Source organism: Anopheles cruzii, chromosome 3 (assembly GCF_943734635.1).
Source record: "Anopheles cruzii chromosome 3, idAnoCruzAS_RS32_06, whole genome shotgun sequence".
NCBI classification, from domain to species: domain Eukaryota; kingdom Metazoa; phylum Arthropoda; class Insecta; order Diptera; family Culicidae; genus Anopheles; species Anopheles cruzii.
Window position 1 is genome coordinate 85,516,408 of NC_069145.1, and position 18,314 is coordinate 85,534,721.

The 18,314-nt window shown below is 54.1% G+C and overlaps 1 protein-coding gene across 1 annotated transcript; it reads right to left on the reverse strand.

Moving 5' to 3' along the window:
* Positions 1-173: 173 nt before the first annotated feature.
* On the reverse strand, positions 174-18,099 carry LOC128271195 (uncharacterized). Its single transcript, XM_053008638.1, has 4 exons — positions 16,858-18,099; positions 1,853-2,041; positions 1,519-1,779; positions 174-1,451 (listed from the first exon to the last, which is right to left on the reverse strand). Exons 1-4 carry the CDS (start codon positions 18,097-18,099, stop codon positions 1,062-1,064), a joined length of 2,082 nt encoding a protein of 693 aa, XP_052864598.1. The 3' UTR covers positions 174-1,061.
* Positions 18,100-18,314: the final 215 nt, after the last annotated feature.

Here is an 18,314-nt window from a genome sequence, read left to right on the forward strand (position 1 = left end):
CGCAAAAGGAAGAATTGTGTGAAATATTTCTTTCGAACCGGTTCAAACGAACGGTGTGCCGTGGCAAAAAGCGAACCGCAGTGAAATATTTCAACGCCCAATCGGAAAGGAAACCCGAGAAGAAAGCGATACCAGACGCGCGATACAAAATCCATGCGTAAGACATATAACAATTTATTTTTGCTCTTTCAATAATCGTCTCCATAAAATATTCATAAAAATAGCAATAAAATATTATACGAGTTCCGGTGTATAAATGAATGCATACATAAAACAACACTTATCATTGCCTTAAACGTTACACGCCGTCCGTTTTCTCGTTTGTCCCTCTGTCGTCGCGTCACAGTCGTCGCTCGTTTCTGTACAGGTTAGGTGTATGTGTAAAAAAACCGTTGTTATCTGCTAGCCCTAGCCTAGCCTATCCTGTTACAGTAAAGCCAATCGGGCGGCCAACCCGCCTCTGATGTTGCCCGCCGCCGTCCACATCGGTGACATAGCGTCCGCCGTGTTTGCACACTGATCACTTCCGACGGGCAAAGTGAAGAGCTATGATAACGCTACAGATACCGTATAAAATTGATAAAAGCCGCACGCATCTACCTGTATCCCTGTGACTCTGACTACGCTAAAGCTTGTACATATTCTTCTCCGAGTCGGGTCGCCAGAAAGGGGGCGTCATGCGAGGCCGCGCCGGCACAGGAGGATCGCAAGGATCACAACGGGAAACGAACGGCACACCCATAGCCCTAACATAAACGATGACCGAAGATAAATACACTAAACCTAGCAGTGGCCGATGCTCGTTTCCCTGGTCCCGCTCTCCGTGCGCGGGCTCGCTCTCGCATGAGCTCTCTCGAAGGGAGTCGGGAATGTGGCCTCGGGTACCATGGGACCTCTGAGAGTAGTTCTTGTGTCGCGCACAAGATCGCCCTCGGATCGGTGGCCACCCCGTGACGTAGAACGTGAAAGATTTGATCTTCATAGTGGACTGCTGCCGAGCGTTTCATTAGGATTAATTTGTACATCGTCGTGTTTGAAATTGGACCATCCAAACGGGGTGGTCAGACGTGCTGATCGATGCCGGTGTTGGGAGCCTCCTCCAGCTTGCGCCACACCACATTGCACATCTCGCGGACCAGTGCCTTCTCGCCGTCGTCCAGCTGATCCGGCGGCGTCGTACCGATCCGCTCGCGTTCCAGCTGCTCGCGTACCTCAAGCACTTGCAATGCCCTCACGACGGCTTCGGGCCGTCCGGAAATTGGATCCGTGCCTGAGGTCACCTGACCTCCTCCTCCTCCGCCACCGCCACCACTGCCACCACCGTTTGTGGTGGCAACGGCCGAGTTATTCAACACCACGGCCCGTTCCTCCTCTAGCTGCCGTATCCGGGATTCGAGGGCCCGCACGTACTGGAGCGTCTGATCGCTGAGCGTCGAGCGCATGTTGAGGTCCTGTCGAGACGCAAAGGGAAACCCTATTAGTCGTGTGGGGCGGGCGACGGGGCCGACTCCTGCTTACCGTCATTCCGTTGCGACAGAACTGGCCAATATTGTGCAGGGTTTCGTCGGCGTTCGTGCTCGAGCTGCTACCGTCACCGTCGTCCCGGAGCGGAACCGCATTCGTCGTCGTCGCGTTCGAGCCACAGCTCGAGCAGACGGTGGCCGCCACCCGGCCGTTCGTGTTGTTCCGCTCCTCGTCCAGATACAGGCAGAGTTCCTTCAGCTCGAGATTGTCCCGGATCAGCTCCTGCTGCTTGTCGTCCAGCTGCCGCAACTTCGTCTGTCGTCCGAAAAGATAGAAAGACCGCGTTAGGATCGCTCACTAGGACTAGAATGGCCGCACGGATATCTACCTGATACGCGGACACCTCCTGCCTCATAACGCTGGCCGTGTACCGCCCGAAGCGTTGCCATTCCCGGGCCAACTTGCGGCCCTTCTGCCGATCGTCATCCAGGAAGCAGCACAGGTCCCTTAGCTCCTGGTTGTCGTCACTCAACCGTTGGTTAGCCTCTTTCAGTGCCCGCAGCTCGGCCAGTAGATTCTGTGGAACGGTGACATCGAGTTCATAATTAGGTTGGGTGTAAACGTCTCTAATCTCTATAAGGCGCCAGAAACAAATCCACCCCGGACGGTAACTGGAGTGGGCGGACAATCGCTCTACTTTCCGCTTCCGCCCAGCGGCGGCGGCCGAATGGACCGTGCGCCGTGTCACGTTTCCGGCAAAAGCCACGTCCCACGGAGCACGCTGCCACCGCCGCAAGTCGTGAAAAGTCACGTACGGTGAGAGACTAATTTACATTTCATTCTGTGCCCGCCCCCCCGAGACACACCGACACCCAGTGGCCAATTTCATCAGCCCTCTCGCCCTTTTGGGGCGATAATGATGGCATCTTCGCCGCGCGGTGGTTTAGCCCTTCGGGCGCACTCAGGTCACCCAGCCCAGCCCTAGAGTTTCGCGGGCGCATAGGCACACCGCACAAATCACCGACGAGCACCGCAGGCCTGGCTGATCGTGGCCCATCACCGTCGACGGTGGCCACCAACGGAGCTCCCAGATCAGAGAGAATGGGAGAGCTCGATCGAGATGATGGAAATTTGTGGAATATTCAAATTATGAGGCATTCCTCCCGAATGCGGTTGTGGCTCCGGATGGATCCACTCGGCCCGGGGGCTGCAGATGCTCCAGCGTGCTCGATTATCGCATCTCCTCCTCCGGGGGGCCACCTTCACCGGGGCCACCTTCACCGGGGCCACACGTAGGAGCGCACAGTTCCCGAGACTTCCCCGAGACTGTGTTCTATTGCGCATTGGCTCGATGCAGATTGCGAGCGTGGATCATTTTCTGGCTGTTGACCTCCCGAGGTTGCTGTACGTATCCGTCTAAGACTTGGCCCTGGAGCTGGGAGGTCTACGTGTCCGAATACTCTAATAGTTTCTAATTTACTAACAAATCATTCACCAGACTCGAAACAGTCAGAAGGTCCAGCTTATAAGCCTCCGAAAATGTACCGTTTATTAAGTGTAGAAGACATAAAATTTAGTGTCGGCCACGACGTGCGTTGTAACGGAACGGGGCACGGGGCTTAATAAACGCATAAATGAATTCGTAGTTTTGTGCAAATTAATGTTCGCCTTGCGAGCGGTGGATGATGAAGTCGTAAACTCAGTCGGCTCGCAACGGAGCGGTTTATCATCGAAATCAGCGACCAACAAATTGCCTACATGGCCCGGCCGGACCAAACCAAACAACGGCACCAAAAACAAAAAAGGGAAAGGAAACGGACGTAAATCGTGGCCAGTCAAGGTAAAGGTCTCGAGGCCGGACCGACGCGTGAAGTGTGACCCTCGAAAGCGGGGTCAGCACTTCATTTTACCAAACCATCGGAACGATTTGATCGGAATTGGAAGCGCCACATAAATGGCGAGGTGCTAAACTCTCACAGCGAGCGCGAAGGGTTCTCTAGTTCCGCCGCCATCGCCCTCCGCCACTCAATTACGGGCGGTGACATAAATACTCGAACCGAGCGGAACCCGGTGTGGAAATGAGCTGGGAAAAATGTGATCCAATTGGCCGCTCCTTCGCCGGTCGGCATCGCAGGAATGAGAGGAATTAATTTCGCGCAAGCCGCAAACCATTCGTTGATCCGATCCGAGAGGATCACACAGCGCCTGTGCTAGGGAAGGCCTGACTCGGCCCGCGCTCCATCCGCGTTCCCGCGTTCGTCTCGCGGCGCGAAAAAGCAGGTTTTCTGACGGCGCGCGCAGATGGAGCAATTCCAAAACAGAAGAAACAAGGAAATAATGCATAAAAAAAACACACGGACGGCTGCTTAAATAGCTGGACGAATTAAAGCTGGGAATGCAGCCGGAGCAGCACCAGCAGCGGCAGCAGATGGAGCGGAACATTGGTGGCCACTGCATTGGTGGATGGACCAAGAGCCTGCCGACCGACCGGGGCCCCAGGTATCCACACCATCGGCGCAGCATAATTTTCGCTCGCCCGATCGGAATTTTGCTTTAATTACCCAACCGTGGAAGTGAACGATCGCGGCCCGGGCCTGGCGAGGTGCGATTTCGAGAAACGGTAAATAAAATGTTGCTTCCTCTCGCCGCCGAAGCAAGAGGCGCAGAAGAAAGGTTACGAGATGATGCTGGTTCGATGCCCCTCTCCACCAGTTCGGTACCGTTCTGCGGCCGGGCGGTTGGAAAAGCAGGAAGTTACAAATTTATTTCACGATCGTTCTTTTTAGGTGTTTTTTTGGTTCTGATGGCCGCGCGTTCTTTGCAGCCGGGAAAATGGGTGGCTTTTCCTCGGTTTTCTTGCAGACCTACGAAGGAGTTCACCGGCCCTTCACTATGTTGGCGTTACACAATCGCAGAGCGAAGCCCAACCGTGGAAAGGCCAGTTGCAGAGACACACCCTTGCGATTTATTCCCTATTTTTCTGTTCGGCCCGCGGTGATCCTGTTTTGGGTGAAACGCTTCTTATTGCCACCCGAAGGCTTGCTGGCGCTCTAATAGGGTATTAGGCGAACGTTACATCGATCGCCGAAAGCCACACGCCAGAGGGACTACATTTCGCAATCGCGCAATTTGATTGAACGCTATTGGAGATCGCCGGCCCAGATATCCTAACCGGCCCCCAGGCCTAGAGAGTGATCGCACTCCTAATGACCCAAGTACACGGTTCATTTGCTGCACCGGGCAACTGTCACGACTGGCCGGGGTTCGTGAGTAAGCCATGAGCCCCGTGAATGGGTTCCGTGTCTAATGGACCACGGAACCACACCTTTGCGCTGCGACTTTATGGTGATTGTAAATCATAATTCGTTAATTGCTTGGCACCTTAGCGGCCTCGGTCCCGGCGTCGGCGGACGTTTGTCGGCGACGCTTGATACGAAACAATAAAACCGTCCCATTTACGTAGATGGAGACCGTAATGAAACCCGGGGCAGATGATTTGACGACGGGGTGAAGATTCGAAATGAAAACATCCCCACAAAGGGCTGGCACAAGGTGTTCAATTTGGTGCCGCTAATGTTCCACACTTATGCAAGTAAACAGTAAACGGGACCCCATAAAAGGGAGCTGGTCTGCCTAGAGCTGGCCGGTTTTTCCCTGCCACCTTCGGCTGCCCCTTTGGAACATTCTCGGTGAGCGTCGTTCCTTCCTTTTTTGTTTATTTATTTGATGATCTATTATAATGTTGCCCTCTCTCTCTCAGTCGTTCATCATTTTTCTTCCGCTTCCACCGATCAATCATTCGCCAGCATTTTTCCTTTCTTTTTCCTAGTCACCCCGAGCCACGTTTGGACCCCGTTTTTTATTTGTCAAACATTAGTTGGCCCTTCTCTTGCCCTAAACGTTTGTCCTCATTCTGCCTCTTTCCCCTAAGCACCCCCATCGGCCGAATGTGGGTTGCGCAATGCGGTGCTTCGGGCCCAGCATTAGGAAAAAGAACGGCACTAGACTCGCGGTCCGTTTGGAATGTACTTCAACGGTAAGGTGAGCAAGTGCAGCACAACAGAAGGAGAGGAAACTCTGGCCAACAGACACAACCACACCCGGCCGAAGGCACGTGACAGGAAGCGGGGCAGACAAATAAACAAAACATAACCTATTTCTTCCTCACCGGTGCTGCTGCTGCGGGTTTTGTTTAGTCTCTTGTGGCGGCGGCGTCGGCGGACCCATCGAGGATGTCGAGCATCACCGGGATCACCTTTTCGGGGGGGGCCGAAGCGCGAAGACTACAACCGAAACCGTTCGATTCCGGCGAGGGCCAGACAAAATGACTTTTCACACCTCGTTTCTCATACGCCGCCCGCCAGGAAGCGGCCATCCTTCGGACCAAGGGGTATTCTTCAGCTCAATTAACAGCCCCCGAGGATCCCGAGGTGGTTGCATTCTGACAAGCCGTGACGAGCGATCGTGTGTCATGTTTATCGGTACGCCGCCGTGATCTGGAATCTGGAATCGGGCGTACCGGAGCACAGCAAAACAGGAAGATAAAGAAAATAAACGGACCACAGCGCTCGGGAGGATCGGGAGGATCAAAGCGATCGAAGCGAAGAAAGTCCGTCGCATCGCAGCGTGTTTATGGCGTGTGCGCGCAGAGTTCCAAAGCGAGAGGAGCCGGTTGGAGTTTGATGATTATCGGTTTTCTCGTGTTTCAAATTTACCACTTCCAGCGATCGCGAGAGGGAGAGCGAGACAGGCGGTGCCTCTCGGGAAGACCTCACAAGGAAGACCCACGGACCCGCGCGTTATGTAAGAATCCCTCCCGAAATTGGGTCATTAGTTTGCTTATGATTTCTATTTATGGCCAGTTTATTTATCCTACACACTCCGCAGCGATGATACGGCGTCTGATGTTCTCCCAACAACACAAAAAAAGATGTTTAATCGTCGAGAAACCGTTGGAATGTGTTTCCTCCGGGCGGCCAGCCGGAAAAATTTAGGGGGAACGCTCAAAAAGTGTCGCATGGAACCGGTTCGGCCTTCGAAGCCTAATGAGCCCACCGAAGGCCAGTGAGATTGATTTGTCCAACGCGCACCTTCAGAAAAATATCTTCCAACAGCATCCAGCCCGATGTTGGCGCCCCAATTGTCTGAGCCGCCAAAGCATCCGTGGAGAATGCTAATACCTCCCCGGCGGCTATGACCCACTTCGCTCCACGTATGTGGAGCGCTTCTGACCGCCGCCGCCACGTAGCCGATGATTAGTTGAGACCCCCGTCATAAACACCCGTGGACGGCGGGGCGCAGATGAAGAGATTGAAAGTCGCACTCGGTACACCTGAAACTCACTTCACGAACCGTGACCGAAGGCGAGTCGATTCCCCCGGCGGGGAATCAATCAACGTGTACGCACCCAACTGGCGGCGGCCACAGCATAAATCCAATCTAACGCGGTAGCCACCCGGTGCGCTTCCGGAAGCCGACATAAAAGCTGAGGGTCGCATGCAAGCGGATCACGCGGAGCGGCGTCTCGGTGCAGCCCATCGTGGGACCGAGGCGATCCGAGACCCGGGCTGTTAATTAAGTACCGGCCGAGGAAGTTGGCTTCTAATAACGAATGCGTCCGGTGGGCCGGTGAAGGCGAGGGTCTCACCGCAACTGGGGTGACTCTGGCGACGGCTTCTTAACCTCCCGTCTCTCTCTGTCACGCGTTCTTTCTTGCTTCTTCCTTTTGGCGCTCCTTGCGCGCTGCGTTTACACATGTTTTGTGTGTGCGCGTTGCTGCTGCTGTAAGAGCTTCCTCATTCCATTCCGGAGGCAGGCAGGCGACGAGATTTGGGACCTCTCTGCGCTGTGTCTCGAAGCCCGAGCGTGGGAACCGGGAACCGATCGGAGAGGCAAAGCCCCGTTCTGTGCGGCCATTAAACGCTGTGCACATGTCCACCGGGCGCTCGTCGAAAAGCACAAGCGCTCTCTTGTGGCCGAACGAAAGAGGCTCACAGAGAGTTGGGCATGGTGATCCGTGAAAAGTGATCTTCTTTCAGTGACTACAGCACAACACACACACCGAGCATTTGTAGCCGGTCTCCCATTAATCATCGATTGTCGGCGGTCCGGAGGTTCACAATTTGTTGCGCCAAGGCGCGACAGTTCCCGACCGAGGGCAGGATTAAAGCATTAGAGAGCGCGCGCCGGAGTTAACCCGACAGGACGACTCTGCGACTAATGATGATGGAATGCTCCAAAGTTGCTCTCTGTCCATTTGGTATGAATCCAGCATGATCTCTGGTTGAAGCTGTCGTCACTTCTTGGGCCGTAATGAGACGGTGTTCCGTCATCGGCTATTATGCGGCCAACGTGTGGCCTCTCCACACCCGCGTAATTATCGGATCGAGTCCGCTCAGAATAATTTCCAGTAAAGGACCCTTACCATACATGGTTAATTATTTTAGTACAAATAGTGCCCTTACATCGATACATCGGTTCCGGTGGGAACGGTCCTCCACCGAATGCAACGATCCATTGCCCGACAGATCGCTTAATCAATCTGGAAGCCAAAACGACAACGCTCAACGACGACCATCACCGGCAAGGGGTGGCCATTTGTCATCGGCTTTAGCCTCTCGGTCGGTTTCTGGTCCCAGACGAACAGTGAATTCCGACGCTTCCCGGACCGCGTCCGGACGGGGAATTGAGACCGCGCGGACACTCTCTCAACACACACACACCCGAGAGCACCGAGCGCGTATGAATGAACACATTGTTGGCCACTAAAACCCCCCGGTCACCGTCACGAGGGCAAATATTTGCCATAATCTTAATAAGTCCGCGTCCGCGGGGCAGATGAAAGATGCCCGCAATTTGCACCGCCCCGGTACACACGGTGACGGAGCATAAAAACATATCAACCGAGAAGAAGCGCGAAAAGAAATGCGAAATGCCCGACCGGGAGCGGAAAAGAGCCCCCAGCCGAGCCGAGAATCAGGTGAAAGAGATCGATCGACGGGTGACCCGGGCCGGGTTTCCACAGCCCAACCCGGCGGCAACTATGTTGTGCAAAAAACGCCGTCGATCGATCATCGCCGGACCAGCCGACCGACCGGGAAGGAATGCCGGGCGAAAGCATCACCTGTCCCGCTCCGGCCCGCTCCGATCCGGTGCGCAAATGGGGTAACATTTTTCGACACCTGTGGAGCTAAATTGGAGGTCCTCGTCAGTCGCCTCGCCCGTCAGTTGAGAAGTCTGAGAAGCTGGTTCTTACGTCGGACGCAAAAGACATTACGGTCCGTGCGGTTTGGCAACCGGAGTTGCAACGCAGCTTTATGGCATCGGCAGTGAAATGCAACCCGCCAAATAAACGTCTGTTTAACGATCGATCGTTTGTGATCGTGCCTGGGCACATAAAACACGCCCGTCATCGGCGGCGACTCTCGGTCCCGGAGGCAGGTGCTTGGTGGCCGGTACTGATAGGTTGTTACGGCTGGAAACTTTTCGACAAGTTTCTGCACCACAAACATGTAGCAATTCAGCCCTTAAGCCTCCTTTAAGGGAGTCCGACCTGCGGAGAATCAGCTGCCACCGGAGGGACACGCTTGAGGATGCACATAAAACGGGGTTCTCGATTAAAAAACGGGCCTTTAAAGTGCCCTCTTCTGCACGCAACTTACATGATAATAAACATGTTCTCGCTCGCGATATAATTACGACTCTCCATGGTCGCCACGATCGGCCCATCGGGGTCCATCATCGGAACCACTTCAACGGTCCACTCCGCGGTATGATAAGCAGACGATCATCTTCCGGCTGCGTTGCATCTGCCCCGTCGTACCACGACACTTTCCCTCTCGACCCACGGGCCGGCCCGGCACGGCGAGAAGAAAATAAATGTCCAACCCCCTCTGCTTGGTGCCACTCGGGAAGAGGGGCCTTTAATTCTTGCCACTGCCATCTTCTCGTGACTCGGGCTCAGCTCATAATGGATGTGATTTTTATGCGGCCGCCGACCCCCGGGAGGTTTCCGGAAAATCGGTCTCACTTTTCTCGTTTTTCACTTTCCACTGGTGGCCAGAGGGGTGGGGGGGGTGTCCCACGCGATAACGACCGGAACCCGAGCCGGTCGCCCTTTGTTCTGTGGGTGATAATTAAAAACCCGGTCTCGAAGGGACCGCGTTCTTAGCGGGCCAACATCTTGACTTGGAGAGTTGTGCGGCAACCCTCAGCGTCGAGTGTCTAGAACAACTTTCACTTCGCCTACCGGTCTCTGGGGTCCGGAGGACCACTTCCCACCGAGCGCCGTGTGGGATTCCGGAGTCTGAAATTACAGCCCCCGTGCGTCGGAACTGCAGTCCGATTCGCTTCGGTGCGGCTCGGCGCTGCGGTTCAGCGCCCATCAAAAGCGCAGGCCAACTCCGCAGTTCGCGCGCGGAGGGACCGGAGAAGTTTTGTTGGGCAGATGAATGAATTATGTTTTGTTTACATGTAACCCCTCCCGGCCATTCCTCCAACGTTACCGACATCCGGACTCCCGCTCCGGTTCCCTGTTTCGAATTTCGAGAGCTCAAGAGTGAGAGAGGGAGAGCGGGTGGAAAAGTGGGTGAAATGTCACGCATGCATCGGAGCGATCGTAAATTGATATTCCGGGAAATCGTGCAGTCTAGGGTCGGTCAGACGGGTCCCGGTCTGTGAGTGCAGCAGAGCATTGTGGTGGTGGCTGAACCCGAGCCCGATCTTCTGTGGGAGCCACATTTGCGAATGACGTCGTTGACGACACACCGTGTGCCCCACAATCTGGCGCGGTTTATCTCGGCGTCACCGGTGCGTGGCCGGGGACTCTGGTGGTGGTGGTGGTGGGTTGGGTTCGTTAAATTTTATGACATGAGTCACTCTCGTTAGCCGAGCCCTGGGATGCCGTACAAGTACCACCACTTCCATCTAACCCCTCTCCGGACTCCGGGGCTCCGGATTACTCCGGTTGTACTGTGATTGTTGTCATCCGAAGGCTGGGACCGCGCCGGCACACGCGCCCGCAATCAGCGGTGGGCGGTAGTTATGTTTATGCTGATTAACGATCCAATCAAAAGGCGAAAGCAATGTGACGAAACGGGCACCGCGGCTGAGGCTGTCGTTGATCTTTAGGAAGTTTTCGGATCGTCCGGACCTAAACACCGGCCCCCTCCTCTGGTGGATCGCTCTTCCTAATCAGTCCGTGGCCCGTGGGTCTGTCGCCGGCGTGTGGGCGTTTAATTCGATTTCCTGTTTCCCTGGATTGAAGGCGACGGCACAATGTCCGCCACAACCCACACGACGACGACGACGGCGTGTGCCGCGTTCCTCCTTTATGTACGAGCAGCGGGGAGTTGATACGCATTTTTAATGCCTTGAAATTGGACACAATTGTGTGGTTGATGGATTCGAAAGTAGAATTAGAAAATGGCTTCAGACAGGCAGACCCTCTTTCGAAGCACGTGGATCGATAAGGCAGGGAGATCTTTCAGAAAGACACTTCCACACTAAACGACTCTAAAGAGCTCTCTGGATCATCAATAAGTTCGATAGATTGTCAGCAAACGGGGCATGGAATAATACTCATGCAAAGTTGTAAATCAAAAACAGTAAAAATAAGCCTCTTAAGGACCTGTTAAATTTATTCACTCTTGAGACAGCGACACACTAAATACCTTTTTTGCAGAACCTCTTTTATTACACCGTAATGTGAAAGTAAGAGCTCAAAAATTATAAGTCTTTCTTTCTCCACTGTCTGTCGCGAACTGCCCGTTTCTTGTCTTCTCTATTCGTCTTTACATCTACTCTAAGGATACTAGATGTGCGTGCGTGCTAGATGTTCTAGCTGTAGTTTCTAAAAAGTCCGCCAGTTTCGCTGGTGCCTGTGGCTGGGACGTACCTTGATATCCGTTTTTACGCAACAGGACCCCTTATGCGCCATCGACGTGTTGGCGTTCGGACTTATTGGCCCACGTGCCCAAAGGGTGACAAATCACTATCTGTAAACACGCAAACCAACAAGACACGGCCAATTCGCGTGGTTACTTCAATTATATTAACGTCGTTTGTCGAGCCAACCAACACCAAACCCCTGGCATGGCATGGCATTGCTCTGCCCCCTTGGCCTGTGTTGCATGTTCGGTCCAATTTTCCAGCCCAAATAAGCCGAGGCCGGATAATTTATGCTCACCTGTTCCCATCCATCTTGCAGATCGTTTTGCCACAACGAACGATCGCTTCTAACTTCAGTTTTTTTTTTTTGTCCCATGTTTTGGTTCATTCAAATCGCGTGGGACCTCTTTCGCACGCATTCCCATAGGGCTCCTTCCCCCCAAACATCGAAACACAATCGCACAGCAACAACAACAACAGTCCCACTCCCAAAACGCAATAAACGATGGCCATGTTCCCAGCCCACGGTTGCGCGCGCCATCGTGTATTTAACGCCCTCTCTTCAAGTTTGCATGACGAAATGCCCTCAACCGACGCGCGCATGCGCATTTAGACAATGTTTATTTGCGTACCGCGCACACACACGCACGCACGGCAATTGTGGCAAATGTGTACGTTACTAATGCAATTAAGACGGAGTGTTGCTGAGGAGTCCTAATCTTTCCAACGTTTCTGCTTAAGCGCTGGGGTCCGAAAATCTTACCGAAAACAAAACAAGAAAACCTTCAGAAAAGTCGCCTTCACAGTCCGATTGTCCATGCGAATGGCCGCCGGAGGTTGCCCAAACTGCGGACAAGAAACCGGCGCTCATAATTTTGGTCATTATGTCTGGCCTCGGCCGCCGGCCCCGGTGTGGAGAAGCCGTGGACAAAAATTAAGATAATGTCCAGATTTATCGAGGCCTCAACTTCCGTCGCCAGCGTCCCCGGGGCCGCAGTGGGGCCGCAGAAGTCATTCCGATGTCGGAAGGGTAACGTGGACCCCAAAAAACAAAAAAACCCAACCAAATTGAGGCTCAACACGGGGCACAGTTCCCAGCGTACGTGGCACGCAAATGATCATTAGATGGCGTTGAGAGCCCGCCAGAGCTCGAAAAAGGCCACCGTTTTTCCGCAATTGCTAATAAACGGGTGCGAAACCGACGGGGCTGCGTGAGAAGCTGACGCGTCCCACAGTGACCACAGTGTGGCCAATCAGCCTCGGCGAACGGGAGAGAGAGAGAGAGAGAGGCGCACACGGTAATCCGACTGCTCCGGATTAGAGACCGAAAGCCGCTCACCGTGAACGCTTTCTTACGATCCGCGTACGGCTCGCACTTGATCCCGGCGATGGCACCGCACACACACCGGTAATTAGCGGTCGACGTGCTTAAACATTCACTTGCCACCGGCACACGGAACGGGTAATTGAAATTTCATCATCGTTCGCCCGGTTTCTCCGAGCCGATTTTCGGCGTATCGCCGCGTTGGTCCGTCCGAAGAACCGCAGCTTGTGGCATCACGCAGAACAGATGGGGCCGAACGAAAGACTTCAACGAAGCGGACGGCGACGAACACGCTGCAGACGCGGTGAAGAGAATTATTTTTACGAAAACACGCACAAGAAGACCGACCCGGCCGGCCGGCCGGTGGCGTGTATGGATTTACCGCGCACCGTTTTTATGATGGCAGCTGAGGAACGAAAAGCGTTTAATGCGATGCTCACCCAGCCGGTTCCGGTTACACAGTACACAGGCCGGAAGTGCGACCGGCAAACAAAGTACGGAAACGGTTCGGGACCATCGGGCCCCTCGGTGAAAAACGGGACCAGATTAATTGGCGCAGATTAGGCTGGGTCTTTAGTAGCCCCGGGAGACGGGAACTCTCACTTTTACACACCCCGCGCGCGGGGCCCAGGCTCTCATCATAAACAAGCCTCGGTCTGGCCAAACTGGCCAAATAAAGCTTTCCTTTTTTATTATTGGCACACCGACAACACCGCGAATGGCGCAATACGCCAACATTTATGGCCACAGCAGCGCCATAACAGCAGCCACCGTCCCCGGATACGTTTACCGGACGCCGCCACTTTCGGTAACGGCGAGTGTGCCACCGACCGTTTTCGGATGTAACCTCTGCAGCCCGACATGGGAAAGGGGATGGTTATTTGGTGTTTTAATGGTGCATTCAAATGTGAGCAAAATTGAGGGTGAGAACTGAAGCGTGCCGTTTACAATAAGCCGAACCGTTGGATGTTGTCGTTCGGATGTTCTGTACTCGGTTGCAAATTTGCGTTTTCAGTGGCAAACCATTTTGCAAAACAAAAACATAAATTGGATTGAATCATTTCAAAGCCCGAAGAAAGTCCGGAAATATTTTTTCTACAAGCAACATAATCTCGCCAATTATTACCAAATCAAGTGACAGATTCGTCGCTCAAAAGTCAACAACGGCAGACACCATATTCACCACAGCGCTAAGCAGAAATTCACCACAAAGGTTGAATTCATTTCAAAAGAAAAAAGGAAAATATCTGCATCAGTGTAATGGCTTTATCCCACACTCCGATGGCGTAATTGCCGGTATAATGATTCAAGAATAGCTTTCTGGGACTCTTAAGTTCTTCAGAATTATCTGTAAGGTTTTTTTTACTGGGAAATCGAAAGCTCAAAGTTTGTGGATCAACAAGTATCGTAGATTATAAAATTAAGCGATCACGATCTGTTGCACATCTATTACTCTCTCGATCATGTATAAACTGTGTATGGTCGATACGGATATCATGGTACGTCCTAGCCGCCGGCACCAGCGCACCTGGCGGACTTACTAGAAACAATAGCTAGAACGACGCACGCACATCTAGTATCCTTAGAGTAGATGTAAAAGCGAACAACGCGCAGTTCGCGACAGTCAGTGGAGAAAGAAAGACTTATAATTTTTGAGCTTAAAACGGTGTAATAAAATAGGTTCTACAAAAAAGGTTTTTAGTTTGTTGCTGACTCAAGAGTGAATAAATTTAACACTTTCGATAAGAGATTTTGTCATCGTTCTGACGAATCGTCTACGTTCGCTAAATATTTTCTTTACTGTCAACGTTGCAACGAACGTCAAATGCTTAAAGTTAGGTACGTTTTGTATCCCTTGCCAGTCTTGCAGATTGGACAGAATAGAAACAATTAAGAGAGGGTTCAAATATACGACCAAAGTCACTTCTTCGAGGAAATAAATAGTATAGTCAATCACCTATTTTCAGTCCGTGCATGCTGCACACTATTGTTCCGCTGAATGTTCCTTTAACATATTAAAACCTTGTACTTGACATGCATTCCCTACTTCCTTGTAGATTTTCCAAAGGGCTAAGGACACGGTGTTCAAAAGAATGCCGTCGTTTGATCCCCGTCAACAATCCGTTGCCTATCTTCCCATCTCCCGATATCAACCGATCACAATGTTGCACACTGGACCTGCAGAGCCGATCGGCCATCCGAGTGGTTGTTTAATGATTTTAAAATGTTAATCCCCGTTCCCCCGGTACCGGGGGGCTCGTATGACGGCGCACGGTGTGTCCGTCCATTCCCCTTCCCAGCCCTGGGCCGATCATATTGGTCATGCACGATCATAATGCAGGCGAGCGAAATTAACCTAACGGAGCGTTATTACCGCCGCATGAGAATATGCATCAACCGGCGGCGGCGGCAGCCGAATCCTCCGACGGCAACCAAAAAGCAATCAGCAAAAACAACGAGCAGCAGCCAACGGAAGGCTCCTGGGCCCTCCCGCCTGGGTTGGCTACAACATACCACCGTCCCTTCACGGCCACCGATCTTCCGGGCGTTCCGTACAAAGTTGGACCATTTGTTTTTATTGCTACCCTCCGCCCAGAGGCGAACACCGAAGCGCCGAGCGCCGAGAAGCCGGTCCGTTCCGATCGGCTTGTCCCTCGGGCGGGACAGGGCCACACAACGAGCGAGCGAGAGCGAGAGACACAGGGAGCTGGCCCGGAGGCCAGCTGATTAAGGGTAATTTTTTTCGACTTAATGAAATAATCGTGCAAATGGAGGGGGCGATATTTGGAAAGGCGCACCGAGAAAACGATGACCTTTGCAGGGCCTTCTTGATGCTGGCTGGGGTGGTGTTGGTGCGCGAAACTTGCGTATCACGTCGGCACCTGAAGCCTTCGCCGGCCCTCAGCCTGGGAAAGCCGTGATGGAGCTCGCTTCTTCGTCGGACCTCCAGCGGGTTTCATTATTTACTTTGTTTTAATTGTAGTTGTAATTAAAAGTCAATCCATTCGCCGAAGGTGAGCCACCTTCGTACAGCGACGACCGCCGACGCTAGTGGTCCTTTCGAACTCACTCATTTCACCGCCCCAAAAAGCCCTGGACATTAGAGAAGGGCTCGGGGCATGCCAGCGGCATTCAAGACGACGATGGAAAACAATGACAGATTGTGCATTGCATTGCGCGTGATTACAATCGATCGCCCTTGGAATGCCCCGTGGGGTCTCCGAGGCCCGCGTTGTGTCACGTTCCATCAACTCCAATCAGCCAGCCACATCCTTTGGCCGCTAACCCGCCAACAGCAACATTGTTGCCGATGGCGGAATCTAATGGAACTGGGGGGCAAGGCGCGTGCACACAAAGCAAATTACTCTCACAATTCTCTTGGCCGCCCCCGGACGACCCCCTTTAATGGTCTTCTTGCGGACACCAAATCCAAGTCCGGCCGGCCGGCCGACCGTTCGCGCGATTGCAACAAACCGTGTCGAATTGACAAATTGACTTGGCCGGCGACCACTGGCTGGCTGGCTAGTTGGTGGGGAGTGTGCCGCTCCTTCACACCACCGCGTGGCGGCGCGTGGTGACAACCGCTACAAGCAACGGTTCCAACGGAGATGTTGGCCCAAGATAACTTTCCATTTTTTATTCATCTCTTTTTGTTTGCCGTTGCTGGTCGTCCCAATCTCCAGTTCGCGCGTCAAGTGGACCAAGCTGACCAGACAAAGATTTTGGCGGCGGCGGCGGCGAGCGTCATCACCTGCCACGGGCCACCTTTCGCCACGAGGAACCACCAAACCACCGGAGGGATTGGAAATGGACCGCGGGTGAGACATTTTTCGGGTGAAACTTTATCATTGATAAACGCCGCCACTTTCAAACCACCACCACTACCAGCAGCAGGGGGTCCGTCCGAAAGGCGGTCCAGTCCCGGCCATTCAGTCACAAGCGTCTCCAAAAGTCCGGTTCTCCGATGGTCGTGGGACCATCGCCGGAAAGGTCACAAACTTTCTCCTTCGTTTGGGTGGTGCCTCCCGGGAACTCCCGCGGGGAGCAAATCCCGTGTGTGTGTGTGTGGCCATAGGGGGCCGCGGGCCGTTGGGTGTGAGGTTGCGTGCGAAAACAGGTTTACCGGGATCGACAACAGGAGTTGAGTGGAAAGTTGTCGGCCGCACCGCGCTCGCGCTTACCTGAAAGTGTCGATTCTGCTCGAGCGCCGATATGCGGCCACCGCCGCTGCCTCCGCCGCCACCACCGCCACCACTGGACGAGGTCGGTGTCGAGGAGGTCTCGGACTCGGCTTTCCGGACGAACTTCAGCATCTCCTGTGGCTGTTGCGGATGTGGGTGCACCTGAACCGGATGGACCTGCTGCTGCTGCTGATGGGTGGCCGTGGGCAGGTTCGACACCGGAGGCTGCCCCGGTTTGGCGGCGAGTGCCGGATGTGTGGGGCCTCCACCTCCGCTGACAGGGCCGTTAGAGTTAGGCTGCTGCCCGGCGGGGTGGTGATGGACGATGGCCGTCGTCTGGTGAAGGTGTGCACCGGCGACGGGTGGACTCGGTTTAGCGTGCGCCAGGTGCGCCTGCAGCGATCGCGTCGAGCTGGTCGTCTGGTCCTCGGACGACGACTCCGAGCTGAGCCGCGTGTGGGGCGGCGGCGGCGGCAGGTGGTGATGGGCTTGCAGTGGCTGCGTCGGATGCTGCTGCTGCTGCTGTGACTGAGATTGCTGACTTAGTGCTACGGTGAGGGTAGGAGTCGTGGACGCGGTTGGCGGGCCACCGGAAGTCCCACCGTTCACGACGGGCGGCAGGTTCGAGAAGCGAATGTGCTGCCGGGGCGCCAGAAGCCGCGAGGGGTTCGGGGGCCTTTTCAGGTTCTCCGATCCGTAGTGCTGCTGCTGCTGTTTGCTGCCGTTGAAGCCGTTCGGGAGGGCACCGCCGGGGTTCTCGTGCCTCTGGTAGGCCTTCAGGTGCCCGTTGGTGTAGCCGTTCTTCAGGATACCGCCGCCGTGGGGTTGCGGTGGTGGTTGGTACCGGGGCGGGATGTGGCTGCCGGCGGTCGGCGATGGAACGTTGACGTTCTGCTGCTGCTGCGGTATGCCACTCACGAGCCCATTCGGGGCAAGTCCTCCACCGACAGCTGATGGCTTCAGACCATTGGTGGCCGCTGACGGGAACACGGGATGTCCTGCCTGCTGGAACTGCTGCTGCTGCTGTTGCTGATGCTGTTGGTGCTTCAGTTTCTGCTTCTGGAACTGCTGCTGCAAGTGCTGATGCTGTAACTGCTGTTGGTGCTGTTGGTGCTGCTGTAACGAGAGGTGCTGGTGCTGTGGCGGCTGCTGCTGCTGCTGTTGCTGTGTGTGCTGTGGTTGCTTGCTTGTGAGACTGACTATATTTCCAGAGAGCTTCAGGTTGCTACTATTCGTTGTCATGACTACGGGAAGAATGGTCCGCCGGATGCTATGGAAAGATCGGTTCGGAACAACAACAGGCTGTCGTTGCTGCTGCTGAGCTGTGTGGAAGCTGCTGATGGCTCCGCTGACGCTGTACGTCAACGATGGGGACTATCGGAACACACGGCCTGCTTTGGCCACGGGGACTTTACGTTACTGGCTGGCACAAACGGGAGAAACTCACAGCTCGGCTC